The 24,179-nt window shown below is 35.1% G+C and overlaps 1 protein-coding gene and 1 non-coding gene across 7 annotated transcripts in view; one reads left to right on the forward strand and one right to left on the reverse strand.

Annotated features, from left to right (window-relative positions):
- The window catches only part of LOC143464722 (uncharacterized), a 29,658-nt gene extending 11,168 nt beyond the window's left edge, over window positions 1-18,490 (reverse strand). For 2 of the 6 annotated variants that reach the window (XM_076962663.1, XM_076962659.1), the window contains exons 1-10: window positions 15,903-16,046; window positions 9,905-10,152; window positions 9,611-9,738; window positions 2,432-2,544; window positions 2,226-2,290; window positions 1,880-2,013; window positions 1,631-1,715; window positions 1,211-1,452; window positions 797-923; window positions 163-648 (exon numbers count right to left, since the gene is read on the reverse strand). In XM_076962663.1, the coding sequence (XP_076818778.1) occupies window positions 163-648; window positions 797-923; window positions 1,211-1,452; window positions 1,631-1,715; window positions 1,880-2,013; window positions 2,226-2,290; window positions 2,432-2,544; window positions 9,611-9,738; window positions 9,905-10,152; window positions 15,903-15,939 (1,665 nt within the window). In that variant the 5' untranslated portion in view covers window positions 15,940-16,046. Of the gene's footprint in view, window positions 1-162; window positions 649-796; window positions 924-1,210; window positions 1,453-1,630; window positions 1,716-1,879; window positions 2,014-2,225; window positions 2,291-2,431; window positions 2,545-9,610; window positions 9,739-9,904; window positions 10,153-10,811; window positions 10,954-15,902; window positions 16,047-18,014 lie in introns of those variants that run through there. The other 4 variants (XM_076962661.1, XM_076962662.1, XM_076962664.1 and 1 more) reach the window with 4 other exon arrangements.
- Window positions 4,770-4,923, forward strand: LOC143466292 (5.8S ribosomal RNA). Its single transcript, XR_013118738.1, has one exon. It is a non-coding gene; the product is annotated as a 5.8S ribosomal RNA (ribosomal RNA).
- Window positions 18,491-24,179: the final 5,689 nt, after the last annotated feature.

Here is a 24,179-nt window from a genome sequence, read left to right on the forward strand (position 1 = left end):
ATGATGACATGGTTTAAGAAAACCTACAAATGTAAACAATAATATAGTAAAATGGGTGTAATGAAATAGTCCACTAACCGTGTAAATGTACTAAACACGCACAACAGCGACCACCCAGTTTGAAATTTGTTGTAATTAAAATTAACAATTAAAGGAACTAACTTTAACTCGTTTTCGAAGGTTAACCTCAGCACCATTCCACATTTCAGGAACATTTCTATGTTCAGGATTAGATGAGTAGTCGTGAAGCAAATTGTCTATGATGACATCTTGATTGCTCACCGACTCATAGCCAGCACTTTGCCTGACCAATTGAAGCAGGCAAGTATCAGTATGATTTAAAATATCTTGCACATCGAAAAGAGACTTATCATTTAAAGAATTGTCATTCAAAGCCATTATTCTTTCTCCACTGAAGATGCCTGGTACACTGCTGTATTTAATGTAAAATCCCTTCTCAATAGTAATTTCATGGGGCCGTGCAGAAACTTTGACAATGCACAGCTTTTTGATGGCATTATCATTCATATCTGAGTCCCATTCTCCAGCATCTATAGCTGAATCATGGCTATGGGTATTTTCACGTTGTTGTAGCTTTCGAAGTTCACCCAGAATTTTGTTTTTTGTTTCTTTGGTTGTATCATGTTCCTAGACAATGTCAACAAAAAAAGCAGACATAAAATTTAATCACCTATTAAAATTTGAATGTTTGAGTACATGGCTGAGTGGTAGATTGCAGTGAGATAAAATCTTTCTTTGTTTTAGCACAAGTAATTGAATGAGTAAATTATTATACCTTAACCGATTCTTCAAGTTGTTTTACAAGTTTCTCTCTTTCTTTTGCCATTAAATCACATGCTTTGCGACTCTCTTCTAATTCTAGACGTAATTGTTCTCGTTCTGAAAATGCACGCTCCCTCCACCTAATTTAACAACACTTTATTTAAACTTAAAATACCAATCTAACTCTAACAAAGCAAAATATCGGTATGCCTTAAAAGAGCCACTCAACGAGTTACTTATTCGAATACTACCAAGTGTTACCATTAAAAAATAAATACTAATCCGCTTCAATTTGAGTTTACAGCATTAATTTTTTCAAAAACATTTAGCAGTGACGTAAAATATCTATCGCTGAATGAACATTGCATTAAATCGCCAACTTCAATATAAACGATGACACCATGTTAAATATTTTGCAAAGGATTACCTTGTGGCATCTTTTGCTTCCTTCACTGCATCACTCAGCTGTTGTTTCAAAGATTCGACATTGGACTTGAAGATATCACGCTCACGTGATATTTTCTCAATTGTTTGCTTAGCAATCGTGTGAGCTTTATGCGCATTATATGCTTCATGCACCTTCTCCTCCTTGTCAAGCAGTGCTTGCTTTCTCTCACGTTGAGCTGCATAAAGTTCTTGCTGCATGCTGATAACATCAAGTGATGTAGTCTGCAACAGTAAGCAGAATTGTTACTTTGCACACACATGCCGGTGTAAGATATAAGTTCGAAGGATGAATGTTCTGTTTATGGTCCCTTATGGTAGCACATCACATACTAGTGTTACAAAATATTGTTATCAACATATACATTGTGAGTTAGGATAGATACGAAAAAGTGGTTATTACTGAGCCTTGCTGTAGATTAATTATCTGATTATTCAATTTTTCCTTCTCTTCCAGCAATTGTGCTTTTTCGACAGTAAATTTGTCACTAAAAATGTAAAACAAAAAAGTAACTTAGAAAAACGTTTACAACCTTATTTACATATCAAGAGGTATCGTATTAACTTATATTTACTGTATACTGTATACTAAATATTTTTAAGTATAAAATGAAATTTTGCAAAAGATCTAAAATTTCAAAATATATCTCACATTTCTTTTTGCTTTTGGATGAGATCATCCTGTAACTTGTCCATCTCTCTATGCACAGCATCCCTTTCACTCATAACTAATGAGTATTCTCTTTTGATCATAGTACGCTCTTCACGAACTCTTGATAAATCTCTCTACAATAGCATTGATGCAATGAAACCAATGTTTACTACTCGTATGAGAATTTCATATTTAGATGTAGAGATTACTCCTTTAACTAGCCTTTACGATGAGTAGACAACTTTGCTGCAATACCGTAATTTAAAAAGATAAACAACAGTGACACATTAAAATATGACCGCTGCTGAGCTAAACGTTCAGACACAAGTTTGAAGTGCAAGATTACCTCAAGTCGATAAACATTTTCCGTCATGGAATTAAGTTGTCTTAACAAAGATTCCCTTTCCACCCCTATAAAAGATTATTTTACCATTAGATTATTTTATCACACCTTTATAAATGTACATATTCCAGTATCGTGGAGTCTAAACTGCTTATAAATACTTTTAAAAGATGTGCTAAAACTTCCTGACAACAAAACGTAAACAAGACCTGAATCCCGGAGTCGAGCAGCATCAAGTTGCTTTTGCAACCGTACTCTTTTCTCCGACTCATCATTCATTTTACGACGCAATTCTTCATGAGATGTATTCAATCTTTCATACCTATTGTTTCATACCAATGCAACAGTTACCCCTGAGAAATCAAAAGTTCTCCAGTACAAGAACTGGCAGCAGTCTTGGGCCAAAACTTTATGACAGACAGAACAAAGAATTAAAAATATTTAGTTCATTACTTAACATTTATCTTGCTTAAGCTAATATCTAATATCACAAATACAGATGATTTTAAACAAAATGTAATGTACAATTTATATTCTCTCCTTCAACGAACTAATAGCATAGAACATTTTAGTCTACTGTTTAAATATATTGATATCATGTAATTTTAAATGAACATGGTACCAAATATATTTAACAAATTTAGCAATAAACAGCTGTCTTTCTCTCTGAAACATAACAGATGCAAGTAGTTTTTGCCTTAAATAATTAATTAAACAATAATACAAAAATATTAATTAATGGTGGCTATCAAACAACTGAAAAACTTAAACACCACCTACAGAATTAATGGGTGTTTCCGAACACGATCACCAACAATAACAGAACAAACACTAGCTCGTCACAGCTTCACGTTATAAGCAAACACAGGCGGCACTTGAACAGTTATATATTAGGAAAACACATAAGCCACACAAACTTGAGTTTGTCTCGCAGCTACAAAAAGCAAGAGGTAACCATGTCCCAGACAAGGGCCATCATGCCATGCTGTTCACCAAACACAATGCAATTTGAGCAAATGGATGATTCAACAAAGTGCTCCAATGTCATCAAAACCCTTAAACAAACCGTCTTATATGAAGTTTGGTCGCTTCCACATCATAATTGTTTGCACTTTATTTTCCACTCATGTTGTTCAGAGAAATGTCTGTTATTGATTTACCTTCATCATAACGAGAACAAAACTTGCTGTTAAAGCGAGACAGTATTATTTGCTTTTGGCCAGACACAGCATATGCCATGGCTGTTTGTCACATGGCGAATGCTCTAAAACATAAATGTTCAATGCTACGTTCATCATCAATGATTGATGGAATATACATGATGTTTGCACCTATAGACACATCACACATTAGAATATACGCATAGCAAATAACTAAATGCATGACAACCTTGAGAAATGTGCACAATAACGTCAGCATTATGGAGACATAAACTGATGTAAGCAACTTTGTCCAGTATCAAAGTTACATAGATAATTTAGATATATCCTATTCCATTTTCGTAAATAAACAACAAATTGGTGTATAGAAAGAACAACAGACTGCCTAAGTTCTGCAAGAGTGTAGTTGACAAGTGAGTAAGTGACATCTTGCTTTTAAAGAAAATTTCACAAAGGCCTGGTATAAAAAATGAAACATGTGGAAGAAGTTGAGAAACAGGCTCTGTATCTTAGACAAGTATCTTGCAGATAAACCACTATAGACAACTCCAAGAAATAATGGCAGCAACAAAAGTGTGTGGCCTCCAATAAGGAGTGCTGGAACTAATGTAATAGCAATCCAAAAAAAAAGCTACAAGGAACAGCAATGAACATATTTTCCGGTCTTAGGCAAACCTCAGTGGATGTAAATTGAAACCAGTCATTGCTAAGAACATACAATTACTTTCGGCTTATGTTTATTCAGACCAAATTGTTTATTGTTAGTGGATAGGCTTGATATGTTGATGTTTGTTATTTGTTTGCAAGTGTATTGAGCATATAAAAGTACAGTACTTCCTCGATTATCCGTCCCTCGTTTAACCGGCATTCGATTATCCGGCCGAGTGATCAATGACTTTGGGAGGTCGTTTTACTTCGCATGATTGCACTTGCAACTATCATATGCGTGAGATTACTCTGGTTTTTATTTTTCAATTGACGTTGAACCGCCGCCGTAGCTACTACCGATTGAATGGTTTAGTGAGGTCCTCCGATTGGACCCGGAGCGGCTGGCAACGGCCGAACCGGTGTCCGAAAAGACGATCTAACTTGATCATTTAGAGGAAGTAAAAGTCGTAACAAGGTTTATGTAGGTGAACCTGCGGAAGGATCATTATCGAAACGAACGGAGGCTCCCGCTCGAGCTGCGGCGGCGTCGCCAGGAAACCGGCCGCCTCTCGCGCTTGTCGAGGTCAAGACGCGCCCGTTGAGGCGCTCGACAAGGCACAAGTCTTTCACGGGCGTCGAGTACCCCCGCGGTTTCAAGTGAAGGTCGTCAGATCGTCCGCTCGGCGCTCACATTCAAACCTGTGACTGCTTCGTAGAAGCTGAAACGATAAACGATGATGGCTCTTGGCGGTGGATCACTCGGCTCGCGAGTCGATGAAGGACGCAGCTAGCTGCGTGAATTAGTGTGAATTGCAGGACACATTGAGCATCGACGTTCTGAACGCGAATTGCGGCCTCGGGTTAATCCCGGGACCACGCCCGCCTCAGGGTCATCTGAAAAGCAATCCCGGCGCGCCCGTCACCTGGGCGAATGCGGAGTCGGACGGAGACCTGTGTCTCCGCCGTCCCGTCGAAGTCAGCAAGGGTCCGGCACGCGATCGGAGAGCGCGGCGGATCGACCTCGAAGAGGTGTCCTCGTTTCGCCAAGTCGCCGCGATCGATCGCGAACGTCGTCGATCCTCGGCACGTGTGACGACGTCTCTTACATTTCGGCCTGAGGTCAGACGAGACTACCCGCTGAATTTAAGCATATTACTAAGCGGAGGAAAAGAAACTAACGAGGATTCCCTCAGTAACGGCGAGTGAAGCGGGATGAGCCCATCGCCGAATCCGGTCGCTTTTGGAGCGCTCCGGAATTGTGGCGTATAGAATTCGTCTTGCGCGCGTCGCGGATCGCCCGCGTCCTTCTGATCGAGGCTTCGTCCCATAGCGGCGATTTGCGTGCGTGCTCGGTAAAAATACAAATTCAATTATCCGTTTTTTTTGCTTATCCGGTCAGATTTTTGAAAATATTGACCCAACTTGACCGGATAATCGAGGAAGTACTGTACTTACTGTTGTAAGAGCCCACAAGTTTTTCTTCATTTGTAACAAAAGCTTAGTGACATTTTATAAATGAGATTTTATTCTTTCCATAAAGATTTGCTTACGCACATGCAAACATCGAACTTTAGTTCAAGATGGGGATTTACAAACACAAAATCGTTAAGAAACGAATATAAAACTATTCAGTTTCCATTTTTGGAACAGATATTAATCTGATTAAATCTATCGGCCCCAGACTTTTGATATATTTTGTCTGATATTTTTGTTAGACAATATATCATATACAATTTCAATATATAGTCAGTTGGGGCAAAAAAAAACATAGGGGTACTTGGGGTAAAAAAGGACAACCCCCCCAACTCCCCCTAAGAATGATTTTTTTGAAAAAGCTTTGCATGGTTAGAAACATCATTTATTTGCATAGCTTTTTAACATACAATACAGGTCTAGAGGTAAGTACTCTTCAGGAACTATGCAAATCACTAAATTGACCCAAAAACGGTCCAAAAAAACTTTTTTTCCTCTTTACTAAACTTTTTGTGGATCGAAAACGATGGTTGACAATCACAATCTTTTTATGTGTATCTACATGATATTTTAGTATGATTGTACTCCAGTACTTCAATTTTGATTGCTGTTAACCTTTCATTCTTTTCTATGTTGTCTTTTTTTACCCCAAAACTACACAATGTGTTGGGGCAAAAAAAGACAGTTGTTTTTATTTTCCCTGTGCTTGTTTTGTTTTACCCCATCTTTAATAACTTTCATTTTAAAACGATTTTGCTTGCTATAAGGAATTAAACTAGCATTTTAATGTTTTACTTGCATTGTCTCAGTTTCCTGATCTCTAGTAAATACATTAATCCTAATGTACTGATGATTCATTTGAAATTAAGTTAAGCGATTGAAGTTAAGCGTGAAGTTTCACTCTCCAATCATCTTGTGTTGTTCTTTATAGTTAATTGATTTATGTACCATTCCACTTTGTTGAACTCCTGCCAAGTAGCCATTCAAAAGCTTAACCTTCTTGTAAGCATTTACCAGTTTCAGAAGTCTCTGTTCAGTGTTAGTTTAACCAGTCCTGGTAGCATTGTGTTTCTCCAAAAGATGAAGAAGGCAATCCAATTTTGGAAAAGACCAGTCCACAGGAAACTGAATGGTCAAGTAATGTGGAAGAAATGCCATCCACCTCATCAATCTGCAACATTTAAGCTGTTTCCACACCGTTGACGAGCACCACAGTACAATCACGGATCAGAACAACAAAGGACATCATCAATGAGTTGCAACTTCACGCTCCCGAAGGGATGAAGTATGAAATACAGCTTGTGTCAAAAGATGAATCGGTTTCGATAGAAAATGTGTTAAAATTAAGGGGACGACAAACAAATGACAAGAAAAAAAGAAAAAGAGTGAAGATGAATGAAAGCATTTTAACAAATGAAGAATTTAACGAGCAAGTTGAAAACTTTGAAGCAAATGGAACAATTGCAAAAAATAGAAAAGCTGGGAGAAGGAAAAGGAACGAAGATGAAGAAATAAATTCACTGGACCTGGAGGAGGAGGAAGAAATAGAAAGAAGGATGGAGCGATAAATTCAAAGACAAATGGATGAAGACATGAGGAGAGTAGATACATGAGAGTAGAGGATGAGATGGTAGAAGAGTCTGACGATGAATCTGAAGAAATGAATGACGAAACAAGAGAAGACACAGTTGTTAGAATGGAAGATGTAGAGGAAGAGAGAAGAGATGTAACTGAAGAAAGTGTAAATGAACAGAAGAAAGAAAAGAGAACAATTAAATTGGAAATAAACAAAAAGCAAGTTGGAAAGTACTTTGCAGTGTTTTGGGAGAAGCCAAAAACATATTATTGGGGAAAACTTCTGAAGGTCTTCAGAGACGAGGTTGATGGAAAAATTGAGCAAGCTGAATTTGAGTTTTGGGACAAGAAATCAACTTCAGAAGATGCAGTGTATTGGGACTGGCCAACAAAGGAGGACATAGATATAGTCAACGTTGAAAATTGTTTATGGGGTCCTTCAACCGCAGTGTTAACTTCTGTCGGACGTGCAAAATCATATTTTGGCTTTGCCGAAGAAGAGGAAGTGAAAGAAAAATTTGTGTTCCTAAGCAAATATGGACTTCATAATGCATAAACTTCTTTGTTTGTTTGAACAAGATGTTACAGTTTCATCCTCATCTGTATATATTGCTATTTCTTCTGCTTTGTGTTGCTTTTAATAAACAAAATTTGCTGTCGAAATTGATTGTTTTTTTTTACCCAGTGCATGGTTTTTATTGCCCCAAACACTGGGGGAAAAAACAACACAAAATATTCGATAAAAATAAAAAGAATAAACATAATGCTCCAAATTTTTTGGATACATCAATGGAATATTAATATTGATCAATAGAGGGTAAAACTTGACTTTTTGGCCCATTTTTTAGCGAGAAAATCAAAAGTTTGTCAATTTTGCATTTTTTTGCCCCACTTGACTATAGCTGATGGTTACTAATTTGCACTAATGCACCAATTATTGTGAAATTAAAATGAATTAACTATGATAGTGATTATTGGACCAAAGAAAAGAAGGCTAGAGTGTGTGCAATGGCACATGCATTTGAAGAAGACTGGCATTTATGCTAAGTAATGCAAAAGTCATTTTGAAAAAAAAAATACTCAAAAGTTTCAAATATTGTTTAACGATTTGCTATGTTTATAAGCCACTTGCTTAGGTAAAAGGTAAAGCGTATAGTCAGCTTTTATTCACACTCTGCTTTGCTGTAACTATTGTTGTGCACGCATGCAGCAATCGCTAAGTGTTACGTTAAAGATTTTTAAATACAGTATTGCTTGACTTTCATTAATGAAACAATTCGAAGTAACTAAGCTCACATTTAGTTTGTTATACGTCAGGTCAATAAACCAACTCATGACAAGCCTCATGTAATCCTGAACCAACTATTCATAACCACAAGTCCACAACTATAATAAACCAATATCGCTATATTTCAAACCAGGATCCTAAGACTTCCAAGATTAGGTTGCAATTTGGTCGCTTTTATGAAATTAATTAGACAATCATTTCAACTTCTTGTAAATTCAAATGCAATAATTCATTGCAACACGTGCATTAGAGCATAGAACAGCATCCATCATTGGCATCAGTAAAGACCAGGCCAACATAAAACATTTCTAAAGGAACACATGACATAATGACTGTAAATAATCTTACATGCGAAAAATATAGAACAACAGCCAAATGCCAATGGGTTTCAGGGTTCAAAACTTGTATTTTCTTTATGTTCAAATGTGTGGCGGGCTGCCAGATGAAAGCGAACTATGTCAGTGACACACACATGGACAAAAATATACTATACAACTAACTCAAAATAAAAATTGTTCGTCGATGAACTAATGACTTTCTTTAATACAAATTCTGCCAAAATCATGCTAGACGTAATGGTAAAGGCATTTTCAAACACGCTGACAAATAAAGCATTGCGATTAGACTCGATATATAGGGGATTAATTGAGAAGAATCATAGAAAGTTGTGTCGATTGTATGTGTAATATCCATTATTGATTAATGATTATAATGTTTCGATATTTGGATATAGATTCGTTTGAGACCTAGTTGACTTTGGTGGAGAAAAATTTACATATATGGAGCAAGTTTTGTTTCTGGAAGATTTGTCTCATTAATGTTCTATGGCCCAAGGTGATTCGAAGCCATACACCGAGTGGTTGCTTGAAATTTTGTCTAAGATTTATGTCTTGACATGAATTTCTTTGAATGTTGGTTGGGCATATAAAGCCCCTATCATTTGATATGCGCTCTCATTATTCGACAAGTGTTGTTTCTCAATTTGTTAATCTTATTATCACAGATTTAATGCAAATAACAAAATACTTTTGGCTCAACACCCTGACATCGCCTAGTTTGGATCTGCTACTGCTACCGATACCCATCAAAACACACATAAATTTGACTTGACAGTTCAACTGTCAATGGATTAAAAATCAATACATTGCTCCAAGTCAAACATGCAATTTTGCATTAAGAAGGATAGAACGAAAGGTAATTACTAGAGAGTGAAAAGTGCTTTTAATCACATACAATGCATGTACCTCATCAAAATTGTTTCATACATTTGGGTGATGATCTGTCCTCCACCTCCGACAAGCGAACGACGTCGAATCATTGCAAGCTCTTGCTGATCTCGTTCATTTTGTCGAATAGCCGCTTCTGACTCTGCCTATGGTTTTAATATGTACATAATTATTCACTTCACATCAACTATGTAGCTCAAATGCAACAGTACTAGAATACATCACAGCAAGGGCTTATTTCATTGGTTTTGCAGTACAGTATGTGTGTTTGTAATTATTACTAAAAAAGTTTTTGCTTACAAGTAACATTACCTTTATTTCCGATAACTTATTGTCTGTTTCCTGCACTTTTTCCTTCATAACTTTCAACTGTCCTTCCATCGACTCACGGTCACTGACAGCTTTTTGATGTCGATTAGCTAGATCAGAAAGTTCCATTTCCTTAGTTTCTAGTTGTTGCTTCAGATTTTTTACTTCTGACTGAAGAGGTGGGATAGTGAATGAAGTGGAGGTGACGCTGGTGTATCGTGGACTTTCGGAATCACTGGTTGATATGAGTCCTAAACACGAAATATACGATAACAAAGAAGCACATACTGCACTGTAACCTGCATTAAGTATGTCAAAGCAACTAAGTTTCACTATCTGAAACAAGCAGACTTACTGAAATTATAAACTAGTAAGCATTTGTATTGTATTGGACTGTTTCCTCTGATTTGCTAAACTTTGTGCTACATACACCCGTTAACTATCCCTTACCACTTTTGCCCCAGTTTCAGATAATTTTTTTTTGGAATTTTCCTGCGTTCCTACATTATATTTGTTTTTATTTCATGAGATCTTTCCCAAATTTAGTATTGTTCTCCAGAATCATAGAAATTAAGCCAAGGCAAGCTCGTGCAAGCATTAACGGCTTGCCTGAGGGTATCGAAATAATATACGTATTACTGTTGGGTTTTGAAACTAGGCCATGTAACAAGATCTTATTGTCACTAAAATAGAGTTTTATATTTCTTTTGAATAGTTAAATTGAAATCAGATGTTGAAAAATCTGGTAAGTAACAAGCAAATAAATAAAAAATACAAGTCTAACACACACAATAATGCCAAGATCTATGTTCGGATAAAGAAACTACCACGCGTCTACCATCTGATATTATCTCCAACTAGCTGTTCTTCATCATTTACAATAAACGTCAACATAATTAAACAATAATACCTTCATAGCGCAACTTAAGCACTAATCATGCTTGAAACACTGAAATAAGAAGAAACTAACTAACAGTACTCCAATGTGTCACAAAATTTTCAATGTGCTTGACCTGCTTTGTCAAATGGGTAACGAGTAAAACAACAGCATCCGTCTATTACAACATGTGTTATGTAGTCCTTGTTCGATTTGAACAACCTCTCTTCATCAAAAACACTGCATTGGACAAAAACACAGTATAAGAACCACTTCACATACTTCACCCCACTGAGCGCTCACATATACTGAATACAAGTTGTCTGGGCTGAACTGAAGAACAAAAGCAAACACAGGCAGTACTTGAAAGATTAACATGACAATTGCAAATTCATTCATCTTTCTAACTTGAACTTGTCTGGCTGTTAGTGTTGCGAAACACACAGGATGGTGTTTTAACCATTTTAAAGCCAATAATGAAGGAATGTCCGCATACACTCTACAACATGACACATTTTTGCCAGCAGTTTTCTGTTTTCCTTGTTGTATAAAAACGTGAGCATTTGTATTAGCAGGTCTTCACAGGAAAATCAAGTCTTGATGGTTTTATATTAAATAATTAGTCTTAAATACTTTCAATTAACTGGTAATAGCATAGAATTGCAATTAAAACTAGGGTTACAACCTAAATCATAACATTTTTGTATTTAAAACTCCCGTTTTTGCTCTACCTATATCAACCTGCAAGTTATTAGTGCAAAACATTTGAATGTTATTAATATTACGATTAAGTTTGTATCTTACATGTTGACTTTGCATACAAAGAGTTATTTATATCGTAAAAAGTTTCGCAATTTGCTTATTTTTTTTTGTAAGAAAAATAGGAACAAAATTTGTCTTTAAACAAAAACGATAACTGCATTAGAATGTTTTCATATAACTGGAGAAACTGATCTGCATGGGATCTAAGAAAAATTCAATTATAACAATGAAGTGCATGTTGATTGATGTCACTGTCTCTAGCCTTAAGTTGTTTGCAAATGTGAAGCTAAATCTGGAAACACCGACGGTAAAACACTTTACATTATTTAGCTTGGTAATAAGTCCTACTGCACACACAAACGAAAAAATTACAGTTGTGCTATTTTATCAAAATTGTGTAATTTATATTTTACTGTAAATAAATCATGTCCCTAACAAAACTTCACAGTCAAAAAAAGAAAATGCGACTTTTATTTAATCTACACAATTTCAAATGTCACATTACAACAATCGACAAAGCGCCAAAAAGAAGAAAAACGGAAGTCTTTGAATTAGAAGGTGATAGTTCAGGTGGGTTTAAACACTGTATCTTGTTTTTAGCCTAAATTTTAAGATTCAATCCGTTTAAAGAAAGTATACGAAAACAAAAACGAAAAAATAGTTTGCTAACACTGTAAAATATTGCTTTGTATTTAAACATGTATAATTTTAAAGGATGCCAAAGATAGATGACAAAACTCTGACAACAGAGTGATCAGGTCAATCAATGGGATCAAGAGGTATGAGCAAGTCTTTCTGAAGTTAAATCAAAGAAGCTAAAGAAACGCCTAGTAATATTCTTGTTATATTAGTTAGCCCATGTCCAATTTTTATTATCATTTACATTTATTAAACTGCAACGTAGGCACTTCCACATTCAAAAGAGATAAACCAGAAAAATAACAAATTACCGACCCATCATTTTGCTGTTGGCTTTTCAAAAATCCTTGAAAAAATAATACACATTTGCAAATTTCCTTCACGGGCAAAATTTCTTCTATGATAATAATCAGTTTGGCATCCGTAAAATCACTAGACTTTTTAAGCAGTTCTTCAAGATAAAATCAACAAAGCTTTTGAAAAAATATATATGCTGTATTGGGCTTTTCCTATACCTTTTCAAAGCTTTTAACAATATATAGCAATAGATTATCACATTTTACAATAAAAATTACAGCATTATGATGTTAGGATACCAGCACAATCTTGATTTCAAAGTTATCTGCTGGATACAAACCATTTTGTTTGGTAACACCTTGTCTTTGAAAATTTACAATATCCAGCATGGAGAAGTCCAGGGTTCCATACTGGGACCTTTACTGTGGTTTTAACTACATTAGTGGCTTTGTTAAGTACTTACAAGGCAAATACATCGGTAAACTGGTTGAATCTGGAAAGATTAAGATGACTTGAGCTACCCACTGGCTTGCCGATATTACTATTGTTATTCAATGTCCGCAAAAAAATTATAATTTTTAAACATAACCTGTTTCACCCAAATCACATACGCCGATAGTAAATGACAAAATATTGTAGTTCAAATGATCAATGCATTTGGAATTCATATCAGCAGAAATCTGTTTTGCTACAAAAAATTAAAATGAAAACAGGTGTAGTCATGAAAATTAAACCATATATACTTGAATTGAACTAGAAGTGCTTATTTATGTAGTATCATTCCCTAATAGAAATACAAATCAGATGTTGTATCCCTATCTGGAACAATAGGCAAATTACTTTGAGGAATTGAATTCAGGAATCACATCACAAATTTATAAAAAAATCTTACAACAAAGAGTTTAAAGTGTTTGAAATCATCCAACAAACTTTCAACATTTTTCACGATACAACATTTTCCATGATACCAAGTATTAGGCAATACTTGAAATAGTTCAAGATTCGGAAATGTGTAAATTATTGACAACTGGGACTCTTCCCATCCATAATATGTTTAACCACAAAACATATTTATACATATATAGATAGGCCTAACTGCTAACACTGGCGGGGGTCAAATATAAAGGTGGGCCACATCCTTTACTCTTTCAAAGCAAAAGCCTCACCCCTTAATAGAAACAAATACTCTCTTGTTAAATAATTGCAATTTTACACCTTCTGATAAATTTTGATATGAGTTATCAGCGTTCTCCGATACAATCAAAGCACACAAGAAGCAAACCACACCACACACTACTTGGCGTGAAACCTCTCTTTAATGATGTCATTGTAAAACATAGAAGTTTAAAATAGACATAAGTTACAATGCTAGGTTGTCATAATACTAATGTCAAAAACTTGTCTTGTGTTAGAATGTTATATGAGTGTACAATGAACTTTTAAGCAAACTTTGCCTTTATTCCAGCTTTCAATTCTACAAGTTACTTTAGTCGGTGATGTTTATTAAGGTGATTGATCCATACAAACAGAAATGTCTAGGGATGGACCAAATCGAGTCCGAGAGCAATTACTCCATCGAGTATTGGCATGTTTCCTATACTCGGACTCGACCAAGTATTGCTCGATACTCAATGATACTACCCCTCTTACTGTTCATCTTCACTAACCCATCTTAGTTTTCAGGCGTAGGTAGACTTCGATAAATTTATGGCAAAGCCATTTAAACAATATGCTACTGAGATTGCCATTTCACCATTTAAGCATTTTTTTAAAATATCAAAACTAATGTGTTTGTTTTAGTAGGCCACTTTCATTCAAAGAAGTAATCTGCGTTCTTCTCTGTACAATTAGACGGTGCATCGATGTCTGCTTTTGTGAAAACATAAAAGCTGTTGCTGTTGGTTTTGCAGGGTCAGCATTACGTGTTTAGTTGATAATCGATTTTTGAAACGATGAATTCATTGAGTGGCACACCGCAGCAACTTATTAAATTTAGGATTTTGACGGAATATTACTACAAACAAGGTGTTTGTACGAAAGCAATTTCAGTAATTCGCACAACAAAAAAGAGACTTGCTTTTTCTCTCTGAAATACGTAACTTTGGTAGAAACACCATTGTTACGATTTTTATTTATTACCTAATAATATATATAAACCTATAGTAATTTAAGATATGCGACACAAGATTTTCTTTGTGCCAATGCGGTGAATGAAAGACAGGCTGCGCAACTTGTACAGCAATTATAATCTCTTGCGTTTATGGTTTGTTGATACCTTAGAACAATAAGAACCTGTGAAGCTTTTAGAACTTTTAGGCAAGCATTTTATGCTTGAAATTTATGGAACAGAAAACAGTAACTTGGGTACCTTATGCAATTTGTGACGTTTATAACTTAATTATGATGTCATGATCGAGTACTTGAACTCGATCAAGTAATTTTGGTTTTGTCCTATCCCTTGAAAAGCTTATCATAAAATATATTTTGCACTGTTCCACACCAAATTAAGCCAAAGCAGGAAAAAGACTGGCGTTGTCAGTTGTGCCAACACAATACCTCACTGAGACGCATGCGTCCACCAGTAACTAGAGCAGCTCAAGTATGTCATTGCCAAATTCCAAGTACCGATATAGAAATGTTGAATACCAATAGAAGGCATAGAAAACATGCCATCACATTAAAAAAAATTATGGATAAATCTTTTCCACACAAACAAGATTAACTTTATCTATTTGGAATGCATATTCGCCGAAAGTGTGGTTAATTTTAGTCCACTCTGTTGCCATGAAAACTAAAGCAGTTGAAAAGTTAAATTAAGTTATACTGTATGCAAGTGAGAGAGGCTGTTGGCTCTGCGCATTTATAAGTAGGTCACACAGGTCACAGTTATGCGATTAGTTGAGGGGAAATGACTGAAAGATTAAGCTAATTACAGTTTATCTCATACGTTGTAATTCCTAATCACGAAAACATCTCATCAGAATACTGGTTGAAACAGATGTTTTTTTCTGAATAAATCCTGGAGACTGTTGTTGTAAACAAACACTTTACACCACAAATACCAGCTAACATCAATGCGAGTACGATGTAATTATCTACAGCTATAGTGGTATTGTGTGTGAATTACCTAACCTAACCAAATTTCAAGCTGACAGCAAAACTTTTCAGACCTTTTCCTTACACTGTATTAAGTACATATGCTATTTTGTTTTATTCTGTTAATAGTTATTGACCAAACATCTGTAAAGTTTCTGTGAACACTAAATCTGTAAAGTAAACATTTTTGAACAAATGACAGCATCATTTTGGCACAATTTTTCCACAGCTCCAAAGATTATGAAAAATTAGCGCCTAAGCCTGTTAATCATGTTTGTATACTGTAAACAAACACAGATATTTACCAGTACAGCAGTTACTTTCACTTACCATTGCCAGTAGTATTGGCCGTACCAGAACTATTCATTCTGCTTCTTCAACATACATAAGAGACATACTGACAACTTAAAATGCTAACTTAATACCACCACAAGGCAAAATTTGCTAATTTATTGACTATTGTGTGAATTTCCAACTTCTGTTAAAAACATGATTTACATAAATTTACTGTTATTTATTTTAACAGAAATTATATATTCTATTTTAAACAAAAATACCTCCATCATATATTCAAGAAAAAAAATGTTAAAAGATTTGATTACATCTAGTACCTTAGAATGCTAAACAGAGCATTAACAGGGATGGCAAAACCTGCTCTAAAAAGCATTTTTTATGATACAATAAGAGCGATTTCCCCTACAAAAGTGGATTTGTAAACAATAAGTCAAACAAGCTTCGGTAGAATGTTTTTTATTCTCATTCAAGGCATTTTCCGTACATTCCTGCCCAGATTCATTGTTGAAGAACAAAAAATTAGCCAATTTTTGACTGTTTGATTTTGTTTGCTAATTTTTAAGCAAAAACATCATTCGCTGTTCGTTTTAGCTCAAATAAGCAGCTTGCTCTATAAACCAATACTTTATTTAGCAGGTTTAATTGTATATCTATACCCAGTAGCAGATCTAGCTTAGGTGTTTGAACACTCCCTCTGAGAATTAAACTGTATCTTCCGGTATGGCTTCTATGCCTGACCTAAATTCTAATCAAAAAGTTTTATGTCTCATTGACCGAACTTTCGTTTGTGCAGTAAATGCCCTCATCCATAAAACAAACAAATTGAAGAAACTTACATGAAAATTAAGTGTTCAAGTCTGTGTTGTGGAAAACCATTGACAGTCAATGTAATCGAGATGTTTTTTGGCAGACGTTCAACTTTTGTTAAATGTCTTTTACAAAGAGATTAAGACACCATGTTACTATTTATCAATGACACTCTGAGGTGTCTCGATTGTTTGATTTCAAATGACATACCATCCCAATCGATCCCAAATTCTCCAGCCAAACCTAAATTATAAATGTTCGGATTTGGTGGAGTCGAGTAATTTTAATTTCATCTCCAAACCTAACATTTCATAAAAAGTGCAAACAAGCATTTGTAAGTTTATTGCAAAAACTGCAATCTTATCAATGCACAGAAACGTTTTCAATTCAACTTAGTTCAATATCTTGTTAAGCAGCAAGCTGTGGAATAGCATCAAAAGAGTTCTCCACTGTATCTGATCTTTTGAGAACGTTTCGTTTCACAATCAAAGCGTTCACAGCGTTTCACAATCACAAAAATCTCATAGGGTGGCAGTGAGCTCCGTTTCAATAAGTAGTGACAGCTGCAGCAGAGGGTTAATCTATTGATATAACTCTGTGTGTTTGACGTCTTGTTTCAACTGTCTTTCGAGTGCCTGGCTAGAAGACAGTTAGTACCAATTTTAAGTCTTATTATGAACCGGTCCAAATTCGAACCGAAGATCTCCAGTAGTCAAGACAAGAGCTCTACCCATTAGGGCATCGCAACGGTGGATGGCAACAACAACAGAAAGTATCAGTATTACAATTATCAAAAAACATCACTAACTAACAACATATGATAATGAAGAAAAAATGGCTTAAATAAAAAAAGCAAGCTGTAGTAAGACTTTGTGTTATTCGTGCATAAATATTTTTCTAAAAATGTACTTTCACCCTTGAACAACACAAATCACATTTAGCATACACATACAAAGTAATGGTAGGATACCCTACTAAAAAGAAGGTTCGAATAGTGTTAAATTAGAAGAAAGTTACTAATAGTGTAAAATTAGAAGGAAGATTCAGCAACTATGCATGTAAGAGCTAATGTCTCAAGTTTAATTTGTAATTTTTTTAAGTCCAAGTATCCCGTGCCAAATTACCCAGGTATGTACAAACAATCGGATATGGTAAGCAGAATTTTAAAAACCTACCAACAGCCGGCTGGCACATTACTACTGCCATCCACAAATATTCCACACAATTTCTTGGACAATGTTTACAGTGATCAGTTTTTATCTTTATGTTGAACGCAAAATTTGTTCATATTAGAAAATGTTTAAGTTACTCATAATACTGTACCGATTTTGAAACTTATACCTTTTATTACTGTGTTGGTTTTCATTCTTAAAGGAATCTTGTGATGCAACAAAGGGATTTTGTATCAGCAAGAACCACAGTATTGCCATCATAGCATTTGCAGATGATATTGCAGTGCTAGATAAAAGCATTGAAGAAGTACAAGGTCATTTACGTCGATTGAAAGAATTAGCTGCAGTTACTGGACTCGACATAAACATAAGAAAAAACGGAATACTTGATGGCAAACTTCTCAGGCGACAACAGTCTTGAAATAGATGACCGCCAACTACAACGCAAGAACAAAATCACTTGGATTGTGAGTGGGTAAGCCTTGTACTGACATCTGCATCGTCACCAATCGGACACCTACTATGTAACCGCAGCACCTTACAGATGGCATTCAATCGCATTCAATAACACGCAATCTCAACATTCATTAGCAACAGCACATAAGCAACATCATTGTTTATGCTCAATCACAGAAAACTTTACTTCATGTCCAACTATACAAGCAACATCAAATATAAGGCACTATTGGTGAATACAGAACTTCACTGTTTGCCAACGTTTCATTAACCCATTCGGGTTAACTTCATCAGGGTAATGGGAATGAAATTTGAATTTGGCGAAAATATAAAGAAAAACAATTGCTAGGTTAGAAATTTACCACATTACTTAGCTAATACTTTAATGTGGTTATAAAACAGCAATATAAAAATAATATAAAACACCCAGTTATAAGAAACAACAAATAAAATACAAATTAACTATAATTACGCAAAAAAATCAGAATAAATTGGGGAAAGCTTTTTATCATTAATACCATCATTACGTTTGTTTATGAAAAAGGATTCAATAAATTTACGTTTCCAATAATCTTGTTCGAAATCCAAAGTACACCCGTCCTTCCAGTTAATGACGTGTTCATGCTACAAAGCCCTTCTACTCAAAGAAGTTTTTTCATGTTAAAAATTCAAGATATCTCTATGCAAGTGACAGTTAACATGGCTTGGTCATCAAAGATGATGCACACATGTTACAAACATTTTCTGGCAGAAAGCAAAAACAAGGAAGGCCACGAATACCATATTTGCAAGAAAAATTTGAGATCTTACTAGACACAATCCGCAAACTAATCAAAATCTAGCTATAGACCGTAAAAACTGGAATATTATAATTGATGCTATCTCATGAACTGTAATGGGATAAACCAGGGCTTCCCAAACTGGGGGTCGCGTAACGAACTTCAGGGGTCGCAGAGCGTATACCAATTTTACACGAAGTACAAAATACAATCAAAACAAAATATACTTCCAGCCTAATAAACATAGAAACCGCCTTGAGACCAGCATTAACAGATATTGAGCCACGGCTGGACTTGCTTTGTAGCAGAAAGCAGTCGGACCAATCACACTGAATAAATGTGTGTGCTTTTTTGTTTGCAGTAGCCTACATATGTGTAAAGTAGTAAGTAGGCTTTGAGTACTGGTGGCTTGAATTCAGTCTTTGCATCTCAATAAATGTCACTAATGACTAATGTATATTTCGCACTGCTTATCAATTTAAACGTGAAGGGTCGCGAGCAAAAAAGTTTGGTAAGCCCTGGGATAAACTATTGAATAGTATCAGTACGTTTCTTGCTATAAAGCATAAATCCACGAAAGCTGCATATGGTTTAGCTGTATTTAACTTTTCTTAAATATTGGCTTATGGTATTCATTGAACATCATTACAAGTGCCAAAAATAAAAATGTCTCTGATCTTAAAAGCGAAATGTTGTAAAAACGAATGATATAAAGCAAAAAAGGAGATGCAAACATTTTGATTGCAATTGCTACTACTAATTACTGCTCGAAACATCTGCAATTAAAGTGTTTGCATCTGTTCCAGCTTTAGTCTTTTCACTTTCCTAGAAGTCTGCTTAATTGCCATATCAATCAGCTCTTACTTGAAAATTGCTTGCTTAACCAAGCGTATTTTAATGTGATGATCAGGTGTTAGTTTAGAAAGTAATTTAGCACTTCCGATGTGATATGTTTGAAACCTTTATTTACAAAGGTTTACAATGTTGACCCATTGTTTTGTTTACCATTTTGAAGGATTATGTTACACTATCACCACCACTGTGGATTAATTTTAAATATTTTGTTCCTTTTATAAAGAATTCTTAACTGATTCTACCAAAGGTAGTGCCATAGTTTGTATCATGATTTTCACAAGTCAAAATGCAGAATTAATTTGGACCTTTGTTTATTTTTAATGTTAAGTTGCTTTATCACAGATTTAATAACAGTGGAGCTTCTTTGTTTAAAAACTTTTTTTTATTATTAGTAAAAAACTAAATATGAAGAAATAAACTTTAAGAAAGTCTGAAAATTGAAATGTGAGATATTGTATACGGACGTCAGACATCTACCTCAGTACCATACATGCAGTAGAAATGGGAAACAAACAAAATTACTAATACAACTATTAAACTAAGGTAATTTAAGTCATTACTCCAACATGGTTTCAAGAACGATGTCAGTTACTCAATACTACACAGCTCAGGATTGAATACTGGTAAGAAAAGTAAGACAGCCTCTCATTAAACTTGAAAACATATGGCAAAGCGACTTCTTGCTATCAGAGTACTTGGTTTTATTTCAGGTATATGCTGATGCATGAGTGACACAGAACAAGTCACTTTTCTCGCTTGGGTCAATGATGCGTTGAATAGTGGATGATTTGAAAAAAAGGTCGAATATAAAAATCCTTTTTTTGCATCTGGTAAAAAAGTTGACTCAACCAAAAAAAAACTGAAGATTTTATGGGTAGTTTTTTAACAGTTTAGCTGCTAGCAGATGCCCATTATTTAAAAAGACTATAGTATATAAGATTATATTCTTTATGACAATATCACAGATACCAGAAAAGTAAAAAGAAAAGAGCTCTTTTGATACAGTATGGCCAACAAAAAAAAGCCAGATAAACATTCGATTTAACAAAAAAATGTAGGACGCTCTCAATTGTAAGCTGCCAAGCCGTGGCTTACAATCAGATAAATACAGTGGACAACTTTTTTCTTTTGACATGTGACATGCTGTTGCCGTGTCTTGCAACATTGTACTATAGAGCCCCAATCGTCATCAGTAAACAAAGGAAATTCGTCTTGAGGCGAAAAATAGTCCGAGTAATTAATCACCACTTTGTAACTCTTACTTATGCAATTAGCACATGCAATAAAGTACTTGCAAACTGTAGTTTATTTTTTATCAATTCTATCGATGAACAATGCATAAAATGGATATATAATTACGGAAAAAACTACTTCATAAAAAAAACTTGTTAAATCAAAACACTTTGCTTGCTTTAAAAATAGATTTTAAAATATCTTCATCTGAGTTGACCACACACATGGTGTCTAAATTATTTTCAATGTCAGCGCTATCATCAATGAAGTCAGTGTGTTCATAAATTAGATGGTCTTCGGAGCCATCTAGACCATTTGCTATACAACATTTTTTAAACGATGCTGCCACCATATCTTCAGGTACATGTTTTACCATCCTTAATCTAATGACACCCTACCGCGATTGTAGGTCAACGAATTCAGCCAGTCTGGGTAACGACTTCTTGGCTTTGCGTGACATTACGAATTTCACTGTTCACGCAATTTTGACTTAAAAAGGTTTATTCAAACTAAACGTATCATGCTTGTCAAGCCTTGGAAAATAATTGTAAGGTCAGAGTTCATATCTTTTAACTGTTCTTTGACATCGGGAAACGTCTTAAACAAGCAACGATCACTGTTTACATTGAACACCTGGTCCTTTACCCCGAACTGCTTCAATCGAACCTTGTGTTAGATTGGCATCAAACCACTCTCCTTCGTTAACTCGTACCTCAATGCCTGTTGGCAGTTTCTCTTTCAGCAAAGTGTTTTGCTTGAATACAACCAATGGTGGCAGTTTTGCACCATCAACAGTTACCGAAAGCATCACTGTAAAATGAAAGTTTTTGTTGTTCATTTCATTCTCATCTTAAAGATTTTCTGTTCAAAATCAAATGTCACTAGAGTCTGATCAGCATTTCTAATTTGAGATAAATTGAATTTCTCTCGACAAGGCGTTTTATTATGAACCGCTGAAATTTTTCCAGCTTTTGTAAATTGATTTTTGTTCTTCTTTTTCTTCTAAAATTTAAACCTTACTCTTTTCAACCTGGCTTCAGCCTCAAGCCACAATGCACGCTAATCGTCTAAAGGGGAAAATGTGTCACACACACACACCAACTCATTAACATGAAAACCAAACTTTTAAATGTTTACACCAATTAAAAATAAACAAACGAGGCAAAGTTGGCTGCTTAAACAATGATTTAAGTCCTACTGTAAAATTTGTACGATACGCAGGATACACCAATTTTCGGGTTCAAAATTGCCTTTTTCCCTATACTGTATATTATAGGGTGTCCCGAAATATACTAGTTCACTACTAAGTTCACTCGGGCCATTTGCTTGGATTGCTTCAATCATTTTGACAACTTCGATCGCTTGTAGATGAGTTGAAACTGTAAAATTGAATTGAAGCCTAGAGGGTTGCTAAGATAATACATTTCACAAACTTTAAGCAGAAATTTTGAGGTTAAGGACATTGAGTTATGTTTAAAAAAATTCGAATGAATGTTTTTTAAAGCATTGTTAATGTTAATGGCTGCACTTTTTGCACCGTCATTATTTGCGTTGTCCATTCTTTTTGTTTGTATATATATTATATGTATCTTTAACAGATTTTGTGGTATTATGTGCATGCCTTGATCACAGAATGGTATACAGGTACTAATTTTAGTACTCGAGTACAAGTACTTAGTTTAAAAAACATTTGAGAACAGATACGAGTACAAGCACTTGGCCAGTGAGCAAGGACGATTGTTCAGGTTCGTGCGAATCTAAATATCATAAAGCTTGACATGAAAGAATCCCAAATCTATTTGTATCAGCACCAAATGATAAGATTTCCTCAAAACGTTGCCAAACCTTGCTTGTAACATGACATAATTGCTACAAATTAAAGATCAAACGAAGATTTGAAAGCAAACTCTTTAAGTAAATGACCTTTAGTAAGAAATGTTGACTCTATTTTAGCATCGCCAGGAAAATAAATCATTATTTTTTAACAAAGTCAATAAATTTATTAGAAATATTGTATTTGTTCTCGATCAAATCTTCTACACAGGTGATATTCAGCAAATCTATTCGAATTTGGTTTCATATCAGTCCATCCGTAGTGGCAAGTACCATGTACACAGCATAGGAACTCAAGTACTTTATTGTTAATAAAATTATCGAATAACTTTAATTCCTTCGTGTATATACAAAGATTGAAGGGTAACAGTGCAAAAAAAGTTTGGCTAGATGACTGGTCATAACGAACTATAGCTTAAGCTTATAGATTAATAAACCAATTAAAGAAAGATTAATAAATAATCACAAACAGGTACTAATTCAAGTATTTTAAAAACAACCAAGTAATAAAAGTGTAGTACTCAAGTACCACAAAAACAGTACTCGGGTCAAGTACTTTCCTCAAGTAAAGCAACTCTGCTTGATCATACCCGACTCAATTGGCACATTTTCTTGGTGGTGTTATGAAAAGAGTTCAAAGCATCCCAATTAATGCAAGGTTTCAGTTTAATTTTACAATTTCAATACGTCCATAAGTGGTAGAAGTTTGTGAGATAGTTTCACCTTACGTTTCAATGTAATTTTTCGGTTTGAACCCATCCACAAGCAATAAAAGTTGTCAAAATGACCTAATCGGTCCAAGAAAACCTGTGTATTTTGGAGGCACCCTTCATTATAGCATAAATATTATGTTGGCGTGGTGCAAGTTAGCCATTGTATTTATTGGCAAATTTTTTAGGCAATTTGAATGCAAACTTTCCAATAGGGGATTTAAGCCTATCACAAATGAACAAGAAGTTTTAGGTTTAGAGCACACCATCACAATTTCTTGCTGAAACCTGCCATACTTTCTAGTTGGGCTGATCATGCTTCAGCCACAGTGTTGACATTCATTGACTGATTCAGTCCACCCAGCAGGACGCCAGCCTGGTCGTACCAGAACGATTGTATTGTTAGAAAAAAAAGTGCTGCACGACGGCATCGGGCTGTACAATTTGCCGTCAATGGTTAATATGTCG

The sequence above is a fragment of the Clavelina lepadiformis genome, chromosome 7 (genome assembly GCF_947623445.1).
Source record: "Clavelina lepadiformis chromosome 7, kaClaLepa1.1, whole genome shotgun sequence".
Taxonomy (NCBI): Eukaryota; Metazoa; Chordata; class Ascidiacea; order Aplousobranchia; family Clavelinidae; genus Clavelina; species Clavelina lepadiformis.